General features: G+C 41.2%; 1 protein-coding gene across 1 annotated transcript in view; it reads right to left on the bottom strand.

The window, feature by feature from the left end:
• The window catches only part of LOC144678739 (contactin-associated protein-like 2), a 2,328,914-nt gene extending 2,319,263 nt beyond the window's left edge, over positions 1–9,651 (bottom strand). The window contains exon 1 of the mRNA XM_078538599.1: positions 9,137–9,651. Coding sequence (XP_078394725.1) covers positions 9,137–9,233 — 97 coding nt within the window. The 5' untranslated portion in view covers positions 9,234–9,651. The remainder of the gene's footprint in view (positions 1–9,136) is intronic.
• Between the last annotated feature and the right edge of the window lie 11,880 nt (positions 9,652–21,531).

Raw genomic sequence — 21,531 nt, 5'->3', positions numbered from 1 at the left:
AGGATGTTCATTGATGATTTCACAGTGATCAGTTACTTATGCAACTTCTCAGACAATGAAGCAGTCCATGTCCACATGCAGGACAACCTTCAAAGCATTCAGGCTTGGACTGATAAGTGGCAAGCAACTTTTGCACTAATGAAGGGTCAGGTAATAGCTACCTTCAATAAGAAAGCGTCCTTGATTTTCAACAGGATTTCAGTTACTAAATCCCCCGCCATCAACATCCTGGGTTTCATCATTGATGAGAAACTTAACTGGTGAGCTACATGAATATCATGGCTACAAGAGCAGGTCAGAGACTGTATATTCCACAGCAGATAGCTCACCTCTTGATTCCCCAAAGCCTGTCCTGTATGTACAAGGCACAAATCAAGAGTGTGATGGAATACCCTCCTGGATGAGTGCGGCTCCAACAGCACTCAAAAAGCTCAACATCATTCATGGCAAAGTAGCCCACTCCACTACTTCAAACATTCCTTTCCTCCACGACAAGTGGTGGCTGCGGTGTGTAGCATCTACAAGATGCACTGCAGCAACTTGCCAAGGCTTCTTTGACATCACATTCCAAATCCGCAATCTCTACCGGCTAAAAGGGTAAGGCCAACAGGTGCATGGGAAAACCAAAATTCCATCACCTGCAATTCCTCTTCCAAGTCAAACACTGACTTGACTTGCAAATATATCATCATTCCTTCACTGTTGCTGGGTCAAAATCTTGGAGCTCCCTCCTGAACAGCACTGTGGGTGTACCTACACCACATAGACTGCAACAGTTCAAGAAGGCAGTTCACCACCACCTTCTCAAGGGCAAGCATGGATGGGAAATAAACATTCGGCTTGCCAGCAATGCCCATATTCTGTAAATGAAGAAAAGTGAAAAACCACTTATCAACGAGATACACATAGCCTCCCATTAGCAACCAGGTTTCCTGAGGCTTGGAAAACATGGTTAAATTTAAAATATGTGGCACGTAGCCTCATTATAATTGTTAAAACGACAAATAAACACCTGGGTGCGGGTTATTTGCCTGTAATCCCTCTCCTGTCTTCATTAAAACAAGAGATAGGTAGTTTGGAGGAGAGTTGGAGGCTTGTTGGGGCAAAGACTTAGATTTTCAACAGTTTTACACGCCATTCGACTCAACACACACACCCGCTTTGGGTGTTAATATCCTGCCACAAACTCCATCACACCACCCCCCCCCCCACCACCCCCACCCATCCCCCGACAATGTTTCAGGCTGGTGACCTTTCGAATATGTTAAAGATGTAACAAATTCTAACCAAGTACAGAGACATGGAAGGTCAGAGAAAGGAGGAAGGGAAGAAAGGGAAGGTGTATGACAGGATGGAAGGCAAGAGTGAATAGCCAAATCATTACTAGCATCTGCTGTCCATGAAAATAGTAGCAGTGGCTATGATCTGAAACTATTGAAATTGTTGCTAAGTCCAGAAGGATGCAAAGTGCCTCAAGCTTTCTATGAGTTTCAGTGCAACAGTGTAGGAGGCCAAGGACAGGATTAAAATGACAGGCAAGCAGAAGCTCAGGGTAACACTTGCAAACTGAATGGAGACGTTCAGCAAAGCAATCACTCAATCTGCCTTTAGTCTCCTGGATATAGAGTGAACTGCATCATGAGCGGCAAATACTGTATGTTAAAATTAAAAAAGTACAAAGAAAGCACAGCTTTACTTGAAAGCAGTATTTGAAGCCCTGGTCTATAGGAAGGAAAGTGGTGAAAGGGCAGGTCTTGTATCTTCTGCGCTTGCATGGGAACGTGCCCGGAGAAGGGGAACAAGTGTTAGGGATGATGGAAAAGTGGACATAAGAACATAAGAAATAGGAGCAGGAGTGGGCCATTCAGCCCTTTGAGTCTGTTCTGCCATTCAATAAGATCATGGCTGATCTTCTACTTCAACACTCTTTGCTTGCACTATCCCTGTATCCTTTGATGTTTTCAATATGTAGAAACCTATCAATCTCAGTCTTGAACATAACAACTGAGCCCCCACAGCCCTCTGGGGCCGAGAATTCCAAAGATATACCTGTGTGAAGAAATTCGTCCTCATCTCAGTCCTAAATGGCCTGTCCTTATTTGTGACTGTGGCTCTAGGCCCTGCCAGCCAGGGGAAACATCCTTCCTGCATCTACCCTGTCAAGCCAAGAATTTTGTATGGTTGAATAAGATCACCTCTCACTCTTCCAAACTCCAGAGAGTGAAGGCCCAGTCTATTTAATCTTTCCCTCCATCCCAGGAATTAGTCTGGTGAACCTTTGTCACACTCCCTCTGTGGCAAGTATATCTTGCCTTAGGTAAGGAGACCAAAGCTGCACACAATACTCCAGGTGTGGTCTCACCAAGGCTCTATATAATTGCAGTAAGACATCTTTACTCCTAGACTCAAATCCTATTTTAATAGTGTCACAGAGGGAGCAGACCCTTCAGAATGCTGGAAGGGGAGGGGAGGGAAGGGGGAGTTGTGATTGGTGGTCACATCATGCTGGAGGAAGTGAAAATAGAGGAGGATGTTCCATTAAATAGGCTGGTGGAGTGGAAGGTGGGTACAAGTCGAACCCTATACTGGTTGTGGAAGAGAGGGGAAGAACTGAGGGCAAAAGAGCAGGAAATACTTTCAGAACACCTTGTGATAAAAATGGAGAAACCGCAAGAATGGAATCAAGTTCTTCCAGGAAGTAGGATGGAGCAAGTGTAATCAAGCTACCCGCCTGAGCCAGAGGGTTTAATATGGGACTTTGGCTGACAACCTATCCCCAGAAACGGAGATAGAGAAGTTGCAGAAGGGAAAGGAAGGGTCAGAGAAAGTGAAAGAGTAGTGGAAATTTGTTTTACACAAGGTAATCTGATTTTTTTTTTTTAAAAAGAGCAAAGAAATAGATAATGTAGTAGAGAGGATGCTTCTTTTATTGGAAATCTAATAACCCTTATTTGAAGATGTAGCTGATGATGTTGCACTGTGTGCCAGAATATAATAAATAATAGCTAAGACAAACACGAGCCCATAACAACTATTGTGAGGAAAGAGTCGTAGAAAAAATAACACTATATATTGCACAGCTATTGAGTTTTTTCTGCACCAGTAATTTTATACCCAAACATACGAAGTAACCAACAGACCAAAATAATTTCTCATTTTTCCAGAGGATCTGAAGGTCAATAATTGTGGTACACTTTCTGATAAAAAAAGACCTGTCTTCTCACCTTTCACTGATGGTCTCTCTTGTCCGCTAAAAAACTCTAAACAGTCTTCACTTCTACTCCAAAACTTCAATATGGGTTTTGGTCTTTCCCAAATTAAACCATATTGCAAGTATCAGTACTAAGAAGCAATACAAAGTGAGCACATTCCTACACCATAGCTAGAAATACATTTTACTTTGAATATTGCAACCAAAGTTATGTTTTTTCAATTCTTATGGATGTTGCTTTCGGTTTCCATTGGTTGAGTTACCAAAAATATTTATCAAAGACAAGTTTATATTAAAAATTCCACCTTTCTCATATTCAAACTGCAAACAAAATGGGATCATAACCATCCTCCAACAAAATTAAATACAATAGAGAAGACAACTCCTGACCACCGCAATGTTTTGGTCAAATCTCACTGCAACACTTGTAAATTGATGCAACAAATAGTTTCAAAAACTAGAATATCTCTTTTCTGAAAGCACATAGATGATTCTGAGTACCAGATGTACTATTTCACGATTATGAATGGAATTTGGGCACAACGTCAATTATTCACCATTTAAGGAGAATATACTGCTACTGTGGCTTTGGAATATAAATGCAATTAAAACCAACACAATAAAATATGCTGACTACCAATTTATAAAGAATAACTGAAACTTTTTCAGAGGTATCATCAGTAAAAGAACAAGGGCTTAAACTGTAATGATTTTGAAGAACAAGAAAATACAATCACTTCAACCTCATGACAAGGAAAATAGAATACGTCATTAATAATAAATAATTAAAAGGACATCATTGGCACCAAAAAGTTGGTTAGAAAGTTTCACAGTGGCATTTAAAGATGCTATTTGTAGCTGCTATCGTATCTCTTCAAATAAGAGTAAACGTATTTCTTAAAATGTGTATTATAAAAGTACCACCAACCCAAAATCCATATTGCAGAATTTCACAAATTTCAGTTATTCACAAATCATTAGCCATATCAGCCAGCCTTAAATTACCAAAAGGACAACAGAGGTCCTTTAGATATTATTTATAAAACTCCTGAAATAAAAATTAATAATATTAATCAGCCAACAAGCTATCACTCTCCCCTAACTTCCTCTTCTTGGATTTCACCAGCCAAGACAAAGCAATCCCATTTTCCAAGTTTCTGCCAATGCTGTGCGGAGCTCGACACGAGGAGTGGGGTAAATGTGGTTCCAATTGGGTTTTCTCTGACTCTCTTTTTCTGAGAGGAAGCATTCTGTGTTGTATCTCTTACTGATAACACTATGAGAATGGTAAATCTTCACAAGGGTATCATAAGCACACACTCTCATTTTATCCCTCACACAAGCACTCATGTTAACAAGTATCAAGATAACAATATTGTAAAAAGGATCCAAGATACTTGCTTCTAGAGGTGAAAGCTTAATCCTGCCAGCTATCTTTTGTCCACCCCAAGTATTTTCCACCCACCTCATTTTTCATTCACATATTACTGCAGAACTAACTTGGAATATCTTAACCAACAAAATAAAACCATCGTTGTGTGAAAATTGTGCAAATAAATTAAAGACCCAAACAATAAAACATAAATCATTATTATTATAAATCAATATTACAATATTGTGTTATTAAAGAACAATCATAAGATATTCTCACTATACCAGGAATCATTTTCTGTTAAGAACTTATTTATATCACATAACCTCATGTCACCTGTGGTCAGGAGTATGATACCCTCTCAGGTAAACAACATAGAAACACAATATATACTGGATAAGCAATTGATGACTGGGATTTACTGAAGGATAGACTCAATGATTGTAGTAGACCACAAAACCATATGTCATATTAGAGGATTGTTTAACCCTCTTCTATCTTTCCTCCACCACCTTTGCTTTTAGCCCATGTGATATCTGTGGCATCATTCAGAATTCATAATGAACATTAAATTCTGCTCAACATTGTTTATCTTCTATTCGTCATTCATAAAGCATGGTCATGAACCGGATTTTATTTTCAGGACAATGACATTGTAAGTTTAGGTTTTATTTATGTTGTAGTTTTATATCATAACTAACTTTGATAATGCAACATGTCATAGCAGGCAAGATGAAGATTGCTCTTATGATCTAAATTTAACTTTTAAATGAGATTTGTACTCTATTAGAGACCTCACTTAAATTTTAGTCCTCATTAGAATTGCAGAGAACCCAATGGGGGTGAAATTCACCTTTGATGGGGACGCAATATGGGTGTTAGTGGATCAGCCATCCATTATACAACTGTGTGCTTTTCCTCTGAATCACTCGAATGGAGAAGCAGGAGGGTGCAGGATAAATAATGGCAGCTCCACCACCTCCCATTTTGCATCCTCCTCTCTCTGAAGTTGAATTTCACCCCTAATGAACAAAAACTGTACTCTGTTTCTGAATGAGCTGAACGTATGCATTTCATAAATTAAGAAAAATGATTTTTTGCAGCAGTTGAGACTGTATCATTATACCAAATTATAGGGTGCTTGGAATTGTAACTGCAATAATCTTGGCTCTTCAAACTCAATGCATCTGTCATATCAGCCTTCAAAATAGATGGATACCCAGCACGGCACATAACTAACTCTTTAGTTTTTTTGCATATTTTTATACATCCAACCACCCTCTACTTCTTCCAATGTTTTTTGCGCACCTATATTTTTCCCTTTTTTTTCTTGGCTTTTAGCCAGCTGTTCATTTATACCCATGAGTTCCTGTTGGACTTCCGCAAAATATATGCACGTTGCAGGAAAATTCATCTCTCCTGTGCCTCAGTATAAATTTCTGATACAGAAACAACAGTAAATAATGTTGGTTAGAGGGAGTTCACCTCCTGCTGGGTATAGTTTTGAACTCTCGCCCACACTAGAACTTCAAAGCATCAACTATGTAGCTCTACAACAGGTCATTAGGAACTCAGACTCAGGAACTCAGTGTTATATTTTTAGAAATCAGTTCTCCATAAAGACTTGGTAGGTTGTTCCCCTTACCCAATTCTTCCACTACATCATCCCACCATTCAAACTCAAACCAATGAACAGCACTTTAGGTCCAGTTTCCATAATAACATGTAATTCTTCTACTGCTCCTCCCACGGATGCTTATCTAATAATCACATTAAGTTAAAGTGTAGCAATTTGTGAAAATTTGATTAACAAGATATAAAATCAAGGCAATTCTTGTCTCTAGGCAAAAGTAAAATTCTGGTTGTTTGATTGAATCTGGGACTTATTGTCAGGTGAAATTCTTACAGGGCACAAATATGAACATGAGGACTCTTTCCTGTAACTTCCCTAAATATTTTTTTCTTCGTTCAGGTCCTTTTCCTAGACGGTAAAGACAAATTTTGCCACTTCTTCTCCTGAAGGTTATATTCCAACAGTTATCTCTCAGCTTTGGATTTAAATTCTGTTAAATTACCATCCAAAATATATCTTAAAATTACCTTATATTATCTAATAAGGTCAGAGATGACTCAGTAGCTTATACACACCTTACATTTTACTAATCTAGTCTTCATTTTCAGCCTCTAGCCCGTCTTTCCATTTCCCATAGACTGCTTGGTTATCATGTTGTTCTGCACTTATCTTTCTAAACCAGACTGTACTTTCACAAATCTAGCTATATTTAGGCTGCTCATTGATTTTGCTGTTAGCTTGAGCAATATATTACCCCACCTTGTACACCTATCGCTTTCCCTACGGAACATAAAAAATGTTTAATTCCCTAACTGTCAAAGGAATAAAATCTAGAGGCAAAGATTGTCATGGTCCTATATTAAACTACCACCTGGTATGCCATGAGACTAATGAGTAAAAAAAGGGAACCCCCTAGTCCCTTTGTTGAGAACACCACTGGGAATATTGATAGTGACAGTAACTTAGCATGAAAAGAAAATGTTCAAAATCAATCTATCCACCCAGGCAAGAGAATGCAAGTTAGCCAAAGCTGAAAGTGATCTATGGAGAGCACTGCGAGAATAATTCTTGCTTTTTGCCTTTGGCTCCACGTCCATTAGAACTCTAAATGTCACCTATGATTCAGAAAAAAATAGGAATTATAGACATTTTCTGTGAGTAAGGTTACTTTTTTTTGTAATTCACACAGAACTCGGACATAATAACTTCTCAGATAAATATTGTTTACAGCACATTGGGGTTTAAAATTGAAGTAGTTGTTTTCTGTACTGCCCTTTCGTTATTTTGTATTATCCAAGTCAACGTTTAACATGATTTTCTTAAGGACAGTTAGAATTTCAATAGGGGATTACAAAGCCGACCCTTCCTACCTTATTTACTTAGCACACCCCGAGCGTCTAAAATCTTCATCTACCCATGAACTGATTATTTAAACCTTTTTCTAAAATATCTTGCATTTATCCGTAACGAACATGATCAAGGCAATACGACCTTGTTATAATATTTAAATACCCTTTAAATTAAAAAAAATGTTTAAAACACTTATTTTTGCACACTCGGCCACGGAATTTCTGTATCATCTTTACTGTTTGTCTGAACCATTAGTTTTAAGGAGCTTTTGTTTAAATCCTTTTTTTTGAATGCTAGATTGGACAATGTTCTATCAACATTCAGAAAGCCAGGCGGTATTCATGAGAATGTGAAAGCTCCTTCTATCTGACCTCAGGTGAGTAAACGCTTCTTCTTCCCGCTTTGCTGGATGCCATTCTCAGAAATATCCTTCAGGTACAGGGCAACTCGGCTGAAGGGAACTGGCCAGCGCCTCCTACCACCGTCAGCAACTACAACTGCAGCATCCTTAAAAGTTAAAGCTACTAATCGAACCGGCAGAGACCAGGCAGTCTGCGGGTTTGGGGATCGGTTTGCTTGGTTCATCTCGGTTCTCCAGCCGTACTGTTCGGAATGTAAAACCGGAGACCTGACACAAATGCTGGGACCTTGAAACCACTTAACTCACTCGGAATATTTGTCTTCTTTCCGGAGTCAACAGTGGCTTCCACTTAACTGATCAAAACTGCTTGCTAAGTTAACATGTCACAAACATGTCACAGATGATACAGAAAACATATTAAACCGAGCATCCCAGCAACCGTTCATTCAGGCAACAACATGCGGTCAGCGGAGTCGCTGGAAGTATCAAGCTATAAATTGCCATATTACCACACCGTTGATGCAGCTGCAATTTACACCGATATTAAAATTAGGAAGTAGCATTTTACAGAATCTTACTTCATTTTACTTCAAAACATATGGCATTTACTTTTCGCAATCTGTCATGTATGTGCAGAAGTAGATGAAAATCATATCTACTGTAAAATATAGCAAAAAGTGTGACTCCTTTTCCATATAAAGGATAGATCAGTTTTTCGAGAGGCTCAGTTTAAAGATATCTGTCAGTTTTTACTTCATTAAACTCTGAGTCAAGTAGGTTCCTCTAAATCGGAATATGTGACACATATTGTGTGTGTATATCACCTGCAAAACAAGTACATATATAATCTGGTTATAATGGTACCATCCACACTCATTGAAGCAGACTGTCCTAAATAATAAAAGTGCTGCAATGGGCCAGAACGATATTTTATGTCCATTCATTGCACTATTCAGGTCAACTGGAGCGAACATGAAGCACTGTAAATAAAAAATAATTTTAAAAAAACACAAGATAGATGCCCGCATCGATCTATAGGCTCGATTGCTCCCTTGCACGCAGGCTGCTTCGGGAAAGGGAGGAAGATTGCAGTTTCAGCAATTCGTATTGCAGGATACCGCAGAGCTTGGGAAATGATGGCAAAGCCCTGGCAGCTGCAAAGGACCCTGTCTGAAAGCATGCCCGAATCTGCTTGTCCCCTCGGCTCTGGGACTCTCAGTGCCTGCCTGCCTGAGCTTTGCACAACTGCTGCTGATGTTGTCTACTTACGGGATGCTGCCAGCCCCACGCTGCTGCTGCTGCTGATGCAAATCCAGAAAAGCGCCGTTATCCTGCGTAGAAGGAGCCCAAACATCGTCCAGTTCATTCAGAACCGGTTGCAAATAATTAAAATATAGGCAAAACTAATAATGACAACAGCTTCTTCCGTCTTCTTGATATCAGAGCGAATCATAAATATAGAAATATTGCTGCCAGTGAGGCGAAAGCCCGCTGCTCTCTCCTCTCTCCCTGTCTCTCACTCAATCTCTGGTCTGGCTCTATGATAAAAATCCTGCTCCAGCTTCCTCTCTCTCTCTCTCTCTGTCTCCCTCTGTTTCTGTCTCTCCTTCTAGCCAGCTCTCCCTCCGCTCTCCTGTTTTGCACCGGCTGCTGCCACCCACCCTGCTCAGCACATACACGCCGGCTCAGTCAACAGGAGCAGGAGGGGAGCCCAGGAAACACTGCTGCCCCGTCCTTTCCGCAAGGCGCACCCGGCTGGACCGAGTTATACCTAACTTTCCTCTGCGCAAGAAAATCCCACTGTCATCAGGCACAGGGTGATGGGGAAGGAGAGAGCGTTTGAGGTGAGGTGCACTTTCCTGCCTGCTCCTCCCCCTCCGGCCGCGGATGGTATCGCCCTCCAGGCTCCCCCCCCGCCCCTCCCCTCCTGAGAGTTGAAAGCGGAGCGCCGCTCCTGCCGCACACTCTGAGATGTCCGTGTGGTCCTACCGCCCGCTCTGTTACCGGCTGATTAATATTTGACCGCAGTGTATTACTGCATAGATTTCCTCGCTGCGTTCAGGTTCCCGCACAGTAAGATAAGGGGGGAAGCGCACAAACAGAGCAAAATAGTGATTACTGACTGGAAGGAAAAAAATGTCCAACTGAAAACAAGTGCAACACGCAGTATTGACATACAGAAATACATTGCTCCAGCTGTAATGAACTATTAAACATGTGCTGGTTTTGTATGTTTCCCGGTACCAGTCCACCAGTCGGTGGAGAATGGCATATTTCAAATGCTTTTTTACACATTGTGGCGAAGAGTAACATCAAATTAGTATATGATGGAAGCTGGGTGTTTACTTGTGTCTACTCATATGCACATTATCTCATAAACATACATACATATAAGGGCTTAAAACAAGGATAGAGATTGAAAGCAGTGTCGATTTACACTAGTCTCCTACAGCATTGACGTCACCGCTCTCATGGATTTGCAAGTTTCTTGGGAGTTTGTTACAAACTGGGACAGCACCGAGAGTGTGTCTTTATTTCGCTAAAATACTGCCTTTGTACCTGGAGGTTCTTGTACTTTTGGCGTAAACATGGGAAACCCTCTCTCCTTCCCCATCACTCTGTGCCTGATGACAGTGGAATTTACTTCTGCAGAGTCATAATGGACTCGAAACGTTAACTCTGCTTCTCTCTCCACAGATGCTGCCAGACCTGCTGTGCTTTTTCCAGCATTTTCTGTTTTTATTTGGGAATTTTTTAACGAATTATTGTTTACGGGAGACTCAGACTTCTCAAAGTCCTCATAAACATGAGAAAGCATTTAAAATCAAATGTTAAACCGCGTTTCTTTTTGTTTATTTTTAATTACCTCATGCATGTTCTTCCCAGCTTCACGCAATTTATTTGTTTTCAGGAAATGATAAGACATCACCAAAATACAAACATGCTATCAGTCTGTGCTAACAGCCTATAGATTCCGTTCCGGCGGTGAGCCGGGCAAGGACAGTTAAAGGGGTAGGTGTTTTCCAGCATTTTTTGGTTTTGTTTCAGTTAAAGGGGCATTGGCTTCAGGAGCAAGTGTTTAGCCGATGAGTAAATACTGATGAGAGGCCGTTGAACTGAAACGTTAACTCTGCTCTCCACAGATGTTGCCTGACCTGCATTTCTTTTATTATTTCAAATTTCCAAATCCATAGTATTTGGCGTTTGCATTAGAGTTTCCCTGGTATCATGGCCTGGACACCACATTCTTTGCTTAACTAATTCTTCACATTTTTCGATCCCTTGATGTTTTGCACCTGCGCTATTTAATATTTCAGAGTTTGCTGATTTAAAATGACCCATTAAATTATATAGTAAAGGATTCAAGCTAGGAGCTGTCTCCATGCTTGCTTGTGTACACGGCTCTGTCCAGCACTGGACTGACCCCTAGGTGCAGGTCATGTGTTCTCTTACATCACTGTGTGGGAGGTACTGTATTCATTGCCATGTTTATCCTATATTTACCAGACCCTTATACCACACCTGCCCAAGTATTTGTCCAATGTATTTCAAGCTATTCCAGTTGATCCCATGTACTTACATCACTATTACTACCTCATTCCTCCACCCCCCCCCCGCCCCCATTCTCTGAGTTCATAGGTTTGGGCAGACATTTCTCATTTGCACTATTTTCAGAGGAATGGTAGGCTCTGTCAGGTAAACTCTTGATTTTGAGGTTGTTCAAAGTGCGCAAAGTACTCATTTGAAAATTGTGGACCGTTATGGGACACAATCCTGTCCAGTATGCCATGGTTCACAAACATCACTTTTGTGTTTTAATTACTGCCTGTGTGGTAGTCATATATAGTTACTTCACCTCAACCCAACTAGAAAAGTAATCCACCACTATAAGGAACTATTTTCTTTTGTAGAAAAATAGGACAATGTCCAGTCTTTTCCATGACTTGGTAGGGAACGGTGTGGGGATGAGGGGCTTTCTTTGTTCCTGCCTGTGCAGCACACAGACCTGACAGTTTGCTATGGTACCCTCAATTGCCCTGGAAATTCCTGGCCACCAGACAGCAGATTGAACCCATGCCCTGCGCTTGGCAAGACCTAGGTGGCCTTGGTGTATTTTTTTGAAGGATCTCCAGCCAAAGAGAAACTGGGATGACCAATTGCTCATTGTAGACCAGGAGATCATCTATGACTGTAAAGTGTTTTTGTTGGTTGAACCAAACTTTCATGGTACCACCACTTGCGCTCTGTTGTGGCCACCATGTTGCAGAGTGTTGGATATCCTTTGGTAGCTCTTAGTGAGGTTTTCGTAGTCTTAAGTATATTAACTGTACATATTTATTAAATACAAGAGCTATGTATTATGTAAAGGGTTCAAGCTAGGAGCAGTCTCCATGCTTGCTTGTGCACACAGTTTTGTCCAACATTAGACTGACCTCTAGGTGCAGGTCATGTGTTCTCTCACATCACTGTGTGGATGGTACTGTCTTCAGCCTCACATTAATCCTATATGTGCCAGACTCTTATACTAGATTATCTAGCTTTACATTTTCTGACCATTCCTGTGGACCATGTTCCATGGTCAGTTTATGAAGCCTTCCTTCTTAAATTCAGTTCTTCTCTTATAAATGGCTTACTATAGCCCAGATGCTTTACAAAATGACCTGTCTCAAATTAGAAGTTTCCGTGTACTGCAGCCTCTACTGATAATAAAGCTTAAGAAAAGTAACTGCTGATACCAGAATGTTTCTATCTTGCATGCATTCTTCCATGCCCAATTACTCATTGTGCAATATAAGCTACTTTCAACTATTACCAGTGCTTTTCTTCTATTCTAAGATGGTCACTAGGCTCATGCAATGATGCATCGGCAAGAAACAAAGATTTCTCTTTCTCACCTGTGTTGACAATTTATCTAGCCAAATTTGTTTTAAAAAATCTTTTGGAATGCTCTTTGTTGCTCTTCGTAAATATCCATGCTTTGCTTTTTTCATAAATTAATCTTCAAAACTTGATTTTTCTTAGCAAATTGTTGAGAAAAATGACCTAACTTGTTTACCTGGAAGAAGCTAATTTTATTCATGTTCATGACTGGAGTCATGTAAAAAATTGATTGGTTTTTGCTAGGCTACACATCAACTCCTGTGAAATCTGCTGGATGCCCCTGAAATGTGTTCCTTTGAGCATTGTACTTCTCATTTTACCTCATTTTTCTTCAGGCAATTTCCACCCAACCCTCCCACCCCCCTCTCCAGGTATTAATTATATGTCCATCATTGACCATCAAGTTTCTTCCCAATTAGAATTTCATCCAACTGGTACACAGTATCTTGGAAGCCTTCCAGTCCATTGACATAGGCATCTGAAAATATTCTTGAGTTGCAGGGATACCAAATTAAGGTCACTCCAAATAGAAATCCCTAAAGGATGGGATAAAAGTTGTGCGAAGATCAGATTCATTCAATACAGTAATCTGCAATAATCTAGCATTTACATCTAAAAAAAATGTTGCCTTCTCTACCTGAGTCAGAGCCTGATTGATTGAAGCCATCAGGTGTTTTTCCAGGAATGGACTTTCATTTAACTTAGTCAAACTCAGATGAATTCAAACTTGGCCATTTCCATGGAGCTGCAACTATCCCCATGCTCCAGTATGTAAATTCCCCCACACTTCATATTACACTCAATTTCTTCACCCACAGCTATTATTGCTTTGGTTTGGCTTCAGTGCAATAAGATTTCGTCTAAGAACTAATTTGTAAGATATAACATTCCGCTAGGCTTGAGTTTAATGTGGAACTTATCCTGACCTACAAACACTTAGAAAGTTTCACTTTGAAGTATATTCTTTTTATTTTTGCTATACCTAGCCAAAATATAAATTGAAGGGCTTGTACAGCATACTGCACCAGTGGCACAATCTAAGATGTCTTATGAGTGATTGTTGCTACACTGTTTTTAACTAAGGACAGGGAATCCTTGTACATCTAAAGCTTTATGACTTGCCCCATATAAAATTTTATTCATAAAATTTTAGTGGCCTCATTTCATTTCTATTATACTGGGAAATTGGTTATATAATCTCAGCTAAGGGAGTGCTGCATTGTTGGCAGTGTTCACTTTCACAAGATGCTAAATTAAGTTCCATCTGCATATTCCAGCGTCCAGCAGATATGAAGAATCTTAACACATTTGTCAAAGAAGAGTATCCTGGCTGTAGTTGCACTTCAAGAAATTAATTTATCAGGTTTTAAGTACTTTGGTGCATCTTGAAGGCATGATAAGATCACAGAATCACAGAATCAAAGTGCAGAAAAGGCCCTTCGGCCCATCGAGTCTCCACCGACACATGACAAACACGTGACCTACCTACCTAATCCCATTTACCAGCGCTTGGCCCATTGCCTTGAATGTTATGACGTGCCAAGTGCTCATCCAGGTACTTTTTAAAGGATGTGAGGCAACCCACCTCCACCACCCTCCCAGGCAGTGCATTCCAGACCATCACCACCCTCTGAGTAAAAAAGTTTTTCCTCACATCCCCCCTAAACCTGCTGCCCCTCACCTTGAACTTATGCCCCCTTGTGACTGACCCTTCAACTAAGGGAACAGCTGCTCCCTATCCACCCTGTCCATGCCCCTCATAATCTTGTACACCTCGATCAGGTCGCCCCTCAGTCTTCTCTGCTCCAACCAAAACAACCCAAGATGCTCTTTCCATTATTTGAAACAGACCTGTCAATGCCTCAATTTATAAAGGCAATGGAGATTTTAACAAGTTTCCCCTGACTTTCTATCATGCCTGAAAAAAATCTTAATATTTTCTGTTCGTTCTGTGAAATGTTTCTGACCACGTTTTTTGTGGTTTACATTTTAGGAATCAACACTTTCACTGATTCTCATATGAGATGGGAGCGGAAATCAGGAATTTAGAGGCACAGTTGAGTATACATTGCATGATTTGCTGTCCAGGATAACAGTGCTCATTTATAAAATCAACCCGTACTACTACTTAAAAGCATTTACTGAGAGTGGCAGCATTTTGACCATGAGAATGTTACAATATCGTGGATGTGGTAATACTCTCCTTTATCTATCACATGTTTTCTATTTCTCTCAAGTATTCTCTCTTTATCATGCATTTTGGAGTATACTTCAGTTGGGATGTTTCCATTGACTGCTCTAACCTTGCCCACATTTCAGCTGGTCTATGTTTGCTCCATCTGCTGGTTGTTATTTAATTACCCTTTCTAGCTTTTTAACAAGCTTCACTCTGTCTTGTTTGAGCTATTGCTCTATCATGGGTTAATTTTAATGAATTAGTGTAAAAAGTATTTAGTTGAAATTTTTATGATTTACATAAAGTTTCTTCTATTTTTACTCTCCTGTCTGACCCCTAGAAAAGTATATTTTCAATTCTTATAATAGTTGAATGATTCTTTTAACAAAGAATTACCATCACCATGACTATATTATATTAGAATCATGTAGGATTCAGATATCAGATACTAATAATAACAACGCTAGCTTTATTCTGAAGTACCTTTCAGACTTGTGTGCTCTGTCTATAACTGTCTGGTCCCCCTTCACAGGCTCTCTCTTGATCTTTCCTTACATTGCAAAAGCAACTTGCATTTATATCATCCCTAGGGACTTGACAGGAGCATTACAAAATAAAATTTGACATCAAGCCACATAAGGAGATGTTAAGGCAGACGACCAAAATGTGGTCACAGAGGTAGGATTGAAGGAGCATCTTAAAGAAGGAATGAGGGAGAGAGGGAGGAAATTCCAGAGCTTCTGGCCTGTGCAGCTGAAGGCACGACCACAACTGGTGGAACACTTAACATCAGGCATGCTCAGGCGAAGCCTGATTTGGAAGAGTGCAGATATCTTGGAGGGTTGTGGAGCTGGAGGAGATTGCAGAGATTGGCAGGGATGAGGCCATAGGAGGCCATTGAAAACATTGATGAGAATTTTAAAATTGAGGCATTGCTTAACTGGGGGCCAATATAGATCAGAAAGCACAGGGGTGAAAATTGAATGGTGTGGGTTAGGTGATAGGCAGCAAAGTTTTGGTTAATATATAATATTAATATATATATATTATATATATAATTATAAAAAATAATTTTCATAATGTTATTGGAATTTATTGCAAAATAGTGGTGTGTGTGTGTGTATGGGCGTTGATGTAAACATGGGGGAAGCTTAGAATCTAAGGTGTAAAAGGACATTTGCATTTTTAAATAAACCAGACTAGATTTTTTTCAAAGGAGGGGTGAAATGTGCCTAGCCAGGTGAAGTTTAGAACCAGAGATTACTGGTAAAACTTAGGGCTATGAGGAATTTTTATTATCAGAAAGATAAAGCCCAAATACATAGTGAAACAATGGGAATTTGCATTCAAAGGGGAAAATATGTATAAAGGAGTGAAGGCTGTGTGTAACGTAGGCATTTTTAAGATCTAACAAGTGTGAAAAGCCTTCAGCAAATATGCCTCAAGCTGCTGTTTTCAATGAACTGAAGTTAAGAAAACTCACTTTGAATTCAACTGGTTCAGCATATAGTGTGTCCCCTTACCTGGGTCTTTTAAAATCTATGGGGAGAATTTTCCCCATGTCGGGCAGGCCGAGCGGGAGTGGGCGTGGGCGGGCGCGGACCCGATTGTCACCCACGATCGGCTTTGTGCTGCCATTTTACACGGGCGGGCCAATTAAGGCGTACCCAGCATATTTCACAACTCCTGAGGATAGCAGGAGCGGGTGGACGGTGGCAGGCGTGCACAGACTGCCGAGTCCAATGGTCACCCGGCAGCCTGTTTAAATGAAGGCCTGGCAGCCTTTACAATGCTGCTCAAAATGGCCGGAAGAAGAGCACATCAGAGGGGTTAGGTGCATCACGCAAGTCCAGAGGCTAGGCCAACGGGGCAGGCCAGGCCTGATGCTAGGGCAGCTGGGCAGTGTGCCTCTTGGTTCTCCATCGAGTGCCGAGCTGCCCTCCTGGAGGAGGTGGCAGCGCGGTGGGAGGACTTGCTTCCGAAGGACAGGAGGCGGAGGCCCCCCACCTGACCAAACGTGCATGGGAGGAGGTGTCCGAGAGTGTGAGCTCCCATGATGTGGTGCAGCGCACATGGGCCCAGTGCCGCAAAAAATTCAACGACCTCCTGCGCTCAGGAATGGTGAGTACCATGTTGGCTCAGGTCACTTAATGCAGCCATCAGCCTTTCCCCCCAGCGACCCCCCCCCCCCCCCTCCTGCCGCAACTCTGAGTACAGTAATGACATTGAATTCTTCATGGTATGTATCCCTCGCTGGGTGGGCCAGCAGATATTGCCCATACCTAGTTCACCCTGAGAGGGTTGAGCTAGGATGGGTTCCGCACCTGCATTCTATACAGAGTATTGAATGGGGTTGAAAGTCAAGGATCTGCACCTAGGCATAATGCTGGAACTGCAAAGCATGTCAAAGTCAGGGTGCTAACATGCTGGGAGAGAAGCTTCCAGTTGGCGGGGCACCAATCCATCTGCTGGTCTTTGTCCTTCACATGCTTGTGCATTCTTGCTTAGCAAAGTAACACCTTGTGGTGCCACATGTGAAGGAGGCTACATTTGGACAAGCGGGGTCAGCCCTGGCTTCTTTGGGTGAGAGTGCGGCAACTACAGGGTAACGAAGAACTGGAGCCCTGCAATGTCCCACTCTGGTTGGGTTGGCAGGGATGCGATGCGAATTCAGATGCAGGCTGGACTAATAAGTGCTCTTGTCTCCTTTTCAGGAGAAGACTGCGCACAATTGTGAACTGTGGAGAGTTTACCCCCTGATTCCCAGTGACTTCAATTTTGCTAGGGCTCTTTGATGCCACACCCAGTAAAATGCCTCAATTGGTGAGGGGGCAGAAAGTCTGTCCATGGACCTTCATGCCATGGATTTAATTGGGGTGGAGACAGGAAGGCAATGGAGTCCCCCCCTGCCACCCTCTTGCCTGATTAAATGCCCCCCCAGACACTAAACATGCCAAGTAGGAAGGCAATAAATTCCACCCTGTGTTTCCATAAATGCATTATATAAATGTATGTCTTTCTTTCACTAAACCTTAGAGGACCAGAAAGGCTACAATGAAACTGTGGAGTATCGCTCCTGCAGGTAGTGAATTGTTCCTACAGTGTTTTTAAATTTTGCATTTAATTTTTTCCTTACTTTTCTCCTTTCTGTCTTTTTTTCCCCCCACTGTCTCAACCCAACCTTTTACTTTTTTTCATGTATTTCAATTTCTGTATCTAATATGACTCTATTTTGCCCTATTTCCTTCTTGGCCATTTGCATTGTTTCTTTCTCTAAGCTTAATTTCCATTAGTTAAGGCGATGGACTATTGGACACAATGTTCATGAGGTTGACCTCACCATGCCAATATCCATTCATGTTTCCAGCAATTTGCAGTACAAAAAAAAAACAATTTGAATGGTGAGGAAATAATATTTATTCATGGTGTTCTGCATGGGTTGCAATTTCTAGACAATTGTAGCTTTGTTTAAAAGTTTCTCCAGTGCAAATTTTTCAAACTCCTTTTGAAAATCCAGCTATTATACTGGCTCAAGAACCCTTGCTCACTAATTCGGCCACCTTTTGAAAGGATTTGGAAGTATGCGGTTAAAAATTTGATTACACCCAAAACAAGCATGGGGAAAGTGATGTGAGATTAACTTGTGTCCATGCAAAGTATTGCAGGCAGCACACAAACTTTGTGCTGCCCGATAATTATAATGATGGTTGTGTGCAGCCAGTGCTAGATGTGCTGTTGAGTGGCTGTATTCCTCGGTAACAGGCCAACGTTTTTGCGTGACAGGCATCAAAAAAAACCCGGGTGTCATAAAGGCCAGCTGCATTCTGACTACAGCAAAGGCTGAAAGTGGTGAAAGAGGAGTTAATGAGTAGAACTTAAGAGTGGTGCAACAGGCCAGAAAGTGTGCTCCAAGATTCTATGATGCAGCACTGGAAGTTTTAGCCCAGGAGGTGCTTAGGAGGAGAGGATTCCGTTTCCCTCAGGGACCAGGAGGTCCTCCAGACAGATATTGAGAATGGTTTAAGTGCAGATAATGTCAGAACAGTAGACATAAGGACCTAGATGCAGTGTTACAAGAGGTTTAATAAACATTGCACACATGCCCAAGGTCAGTGACTGCATCTTCAGATGCCATTTCCTTAGAAATAAACCACGAGCCTCTCAAACTGATCCATTCACCATGCCTGTTTCACGCAACTCCAATTATCTCTGTCAATCACCATTCATACCTCACACATGACTGCAAGCTGCACACTCACATCTCAAAGTTTGCGTACATTGCCCACTATTCAACTGTAGCAGGCACATTGTCCAAACACGCAGCAACACACTTATTGACACATTTTCTTCTGTCTTGCAGGACAAGGCCCATAATTGGAGCAAGAGCAGCAGCAGTTAACCAGCAGGGGGCAGGCATGGCTGCATGTCCTCATCCCCAATCGATGAGGTGGTTCTCGCCATCATGCGTATGACCACAACTGATGCTGTTGCCAGTGATGTGGCTGAAACCATTGAGGATGAAAGTATATTCCTACCAATCCACCTTCTCATATCCCATCTCACCCTCATCCCGCAATGTATTATAAGTTAGTAGCTACAAATGATGTAACCATGCACTTATTTGTTATGATCCCGAGACCAATAACTTTCAAAAAGATAATTGAATTCCCAGTGACTGACTTAAAGGAATTGTGCAAGAAAATTTCAAGTTTTAAGATTCTTATCATAAGAGACAAATCAAAAGCAACATTTACCAAACATTACTTAGTAGGCAACTAGTACTCTAAACCACAGAAGATATACCTCCCCCCTTTAATTTTTTAACATGGCTGAAAACCTCATACGACAAAGTTAAACCTCACTACCTACCCTTTGCAGAAATGAAGTTTTTACGGGAATCAGCTGAGCATCAGTATCAAAATGGTTTCCTTCACCTTATTAGTTATTACAATGGATACATTGAAAAAATGGTCAAGTTAAACTAAAACCTAACCACCAAGGCCTACGTACAAGCCGCCTGGTTTGAGGATGAAATATAGATGTGTAGTTGTTTGTGTGCTCAAATAACCATTCGCCCATTAACTGGTCCTTACCCCAATTTAGGGCTCTCAGTGTGGTTTCCTTGCTCTACTCCTTTTTCTATGACCCAAACTCCAATCTCAACTGTATTATGAACCTTCAATACAGATGTTGTATTTCTATGACATAAATACCTGTTTGTGCAGCATTTCACCATCCCCTGATGTCTTTTACTTAGCTTGGGCTAGTTTAAGGATTTGAAATCCTTACTGAAATAAGGAATTCCTATTTTCTGCCCCGCTGGTCTACCACATACTCCATTATCCAATGTGAATGTAGGTGTTACTATATCACCAAAACTATTACAATGACATTCTATCCTTAATCCACCTCCATCCCGTATCAGCTGTATCCCAGTCACATTGATCACAAAATATTGTAATGTTACAATAATCACATTGATGTCAGCCCATTGAATGATGTGATCTGTACATAACCTTCTCAGCATTATTCCCAACAAATGTTGCAACTGGGTGAAAGAAAATTCGATGAAATGTGAACCTAGGTTGCTCTCTATCTGTAAGTATTCCCCACCTACAAATCACCTCACTGAATAATTCTTTTGCAAAAAGCAGCTAATTCTAAGTTTTTGGCATGTTGTATGTACATATGTTTCAACTAACAGATGATGCATGGACTGAAAAGATCCTCCAGATCCCTCTTTATCTGTATCCAACTTGTTGATAGTTCTTAGTAAGTATTAATTGGCTGAATTGACCCAATCCAATTTTCTATCCCTTTTGTTTTAATTTTACCAATTTTGACTATTATCAGGTTAATTATTTCAATCTGATCGTATTAAAGTCAGCTTCTCAATGTAGTATGTGTCAGTGCTTTGATGATTTAACAATGTTGCTTCATTCCTCTGGCTACACTAACCATTTCATGCCATGCTGATTGTCAAGTAGTTGCACATGTCTGAGACCTGGGGCAGAATTTTATCTCTCAAGGGCAGGTGCACGTCTGGCCCAATTGGGCGTAAAATAGTGCAAGAGGACGTCGGGCGAGTGTACTGACGTCATCCTGCACATGCACCATCTTCAGGTTGGTGGGCACGCACGGGTCTTGGAAACTCGCCTGCCATCAATTAAGATGCCACTTAAGGCCATTAAAAGCCCAACTGAACTCGATTTTACGTTGCCTGTGCAATTTTGCACTCATTGTATGGGCAAAGCGAGCAGGCGGGCAGCCCACGTTTTGCAAAACCTCATCTAAGGGCAGGTTAAAAATGAGCAGCAGCGTTGCTAGTGTGAGTAATGAGGAATTTAGGAGATAGTTTGCTGCTGGCTGCTTATTTGAACTTGACAGCTTTTTCTCTGCTCTGAGCTTCATTCTTAGCATTTCTAGGCTACATTTCAGGATTCATTGATGTCTCCAATGCCCCTGGAGGATTTTGACCATCTGGTCCCTTTCAGGTATCAGACAGTCTTCTGTTACCTCTGGTAATGGGGACGCCGGTCTCCACTGGAGGCACCTCCTCTGAGGGGGAAGAGAGGAGCAGAAAGGAGAGGGGCCTGGTGGCCCAATG

This window comes from Cetorhinus maximus, chromosome 3 (assembly GCF_964194155.1).
Source record: "Cetorhinus maximus chromosome 3, sCetMax3.hap1.1, whole genome shotgun sequence".
Taxonomy (NCBI): Eukaryota; Metazoa; Chordata; class Chondrichthyes; order Lamniformes; family Cetorhinidae; genus Cetorhinus; species Cetorhinus maximus.
Note: the sequence above shows the minus strand (reverse complement) of the source record. Positions and strands in the feature narration are given on the sequence as shown.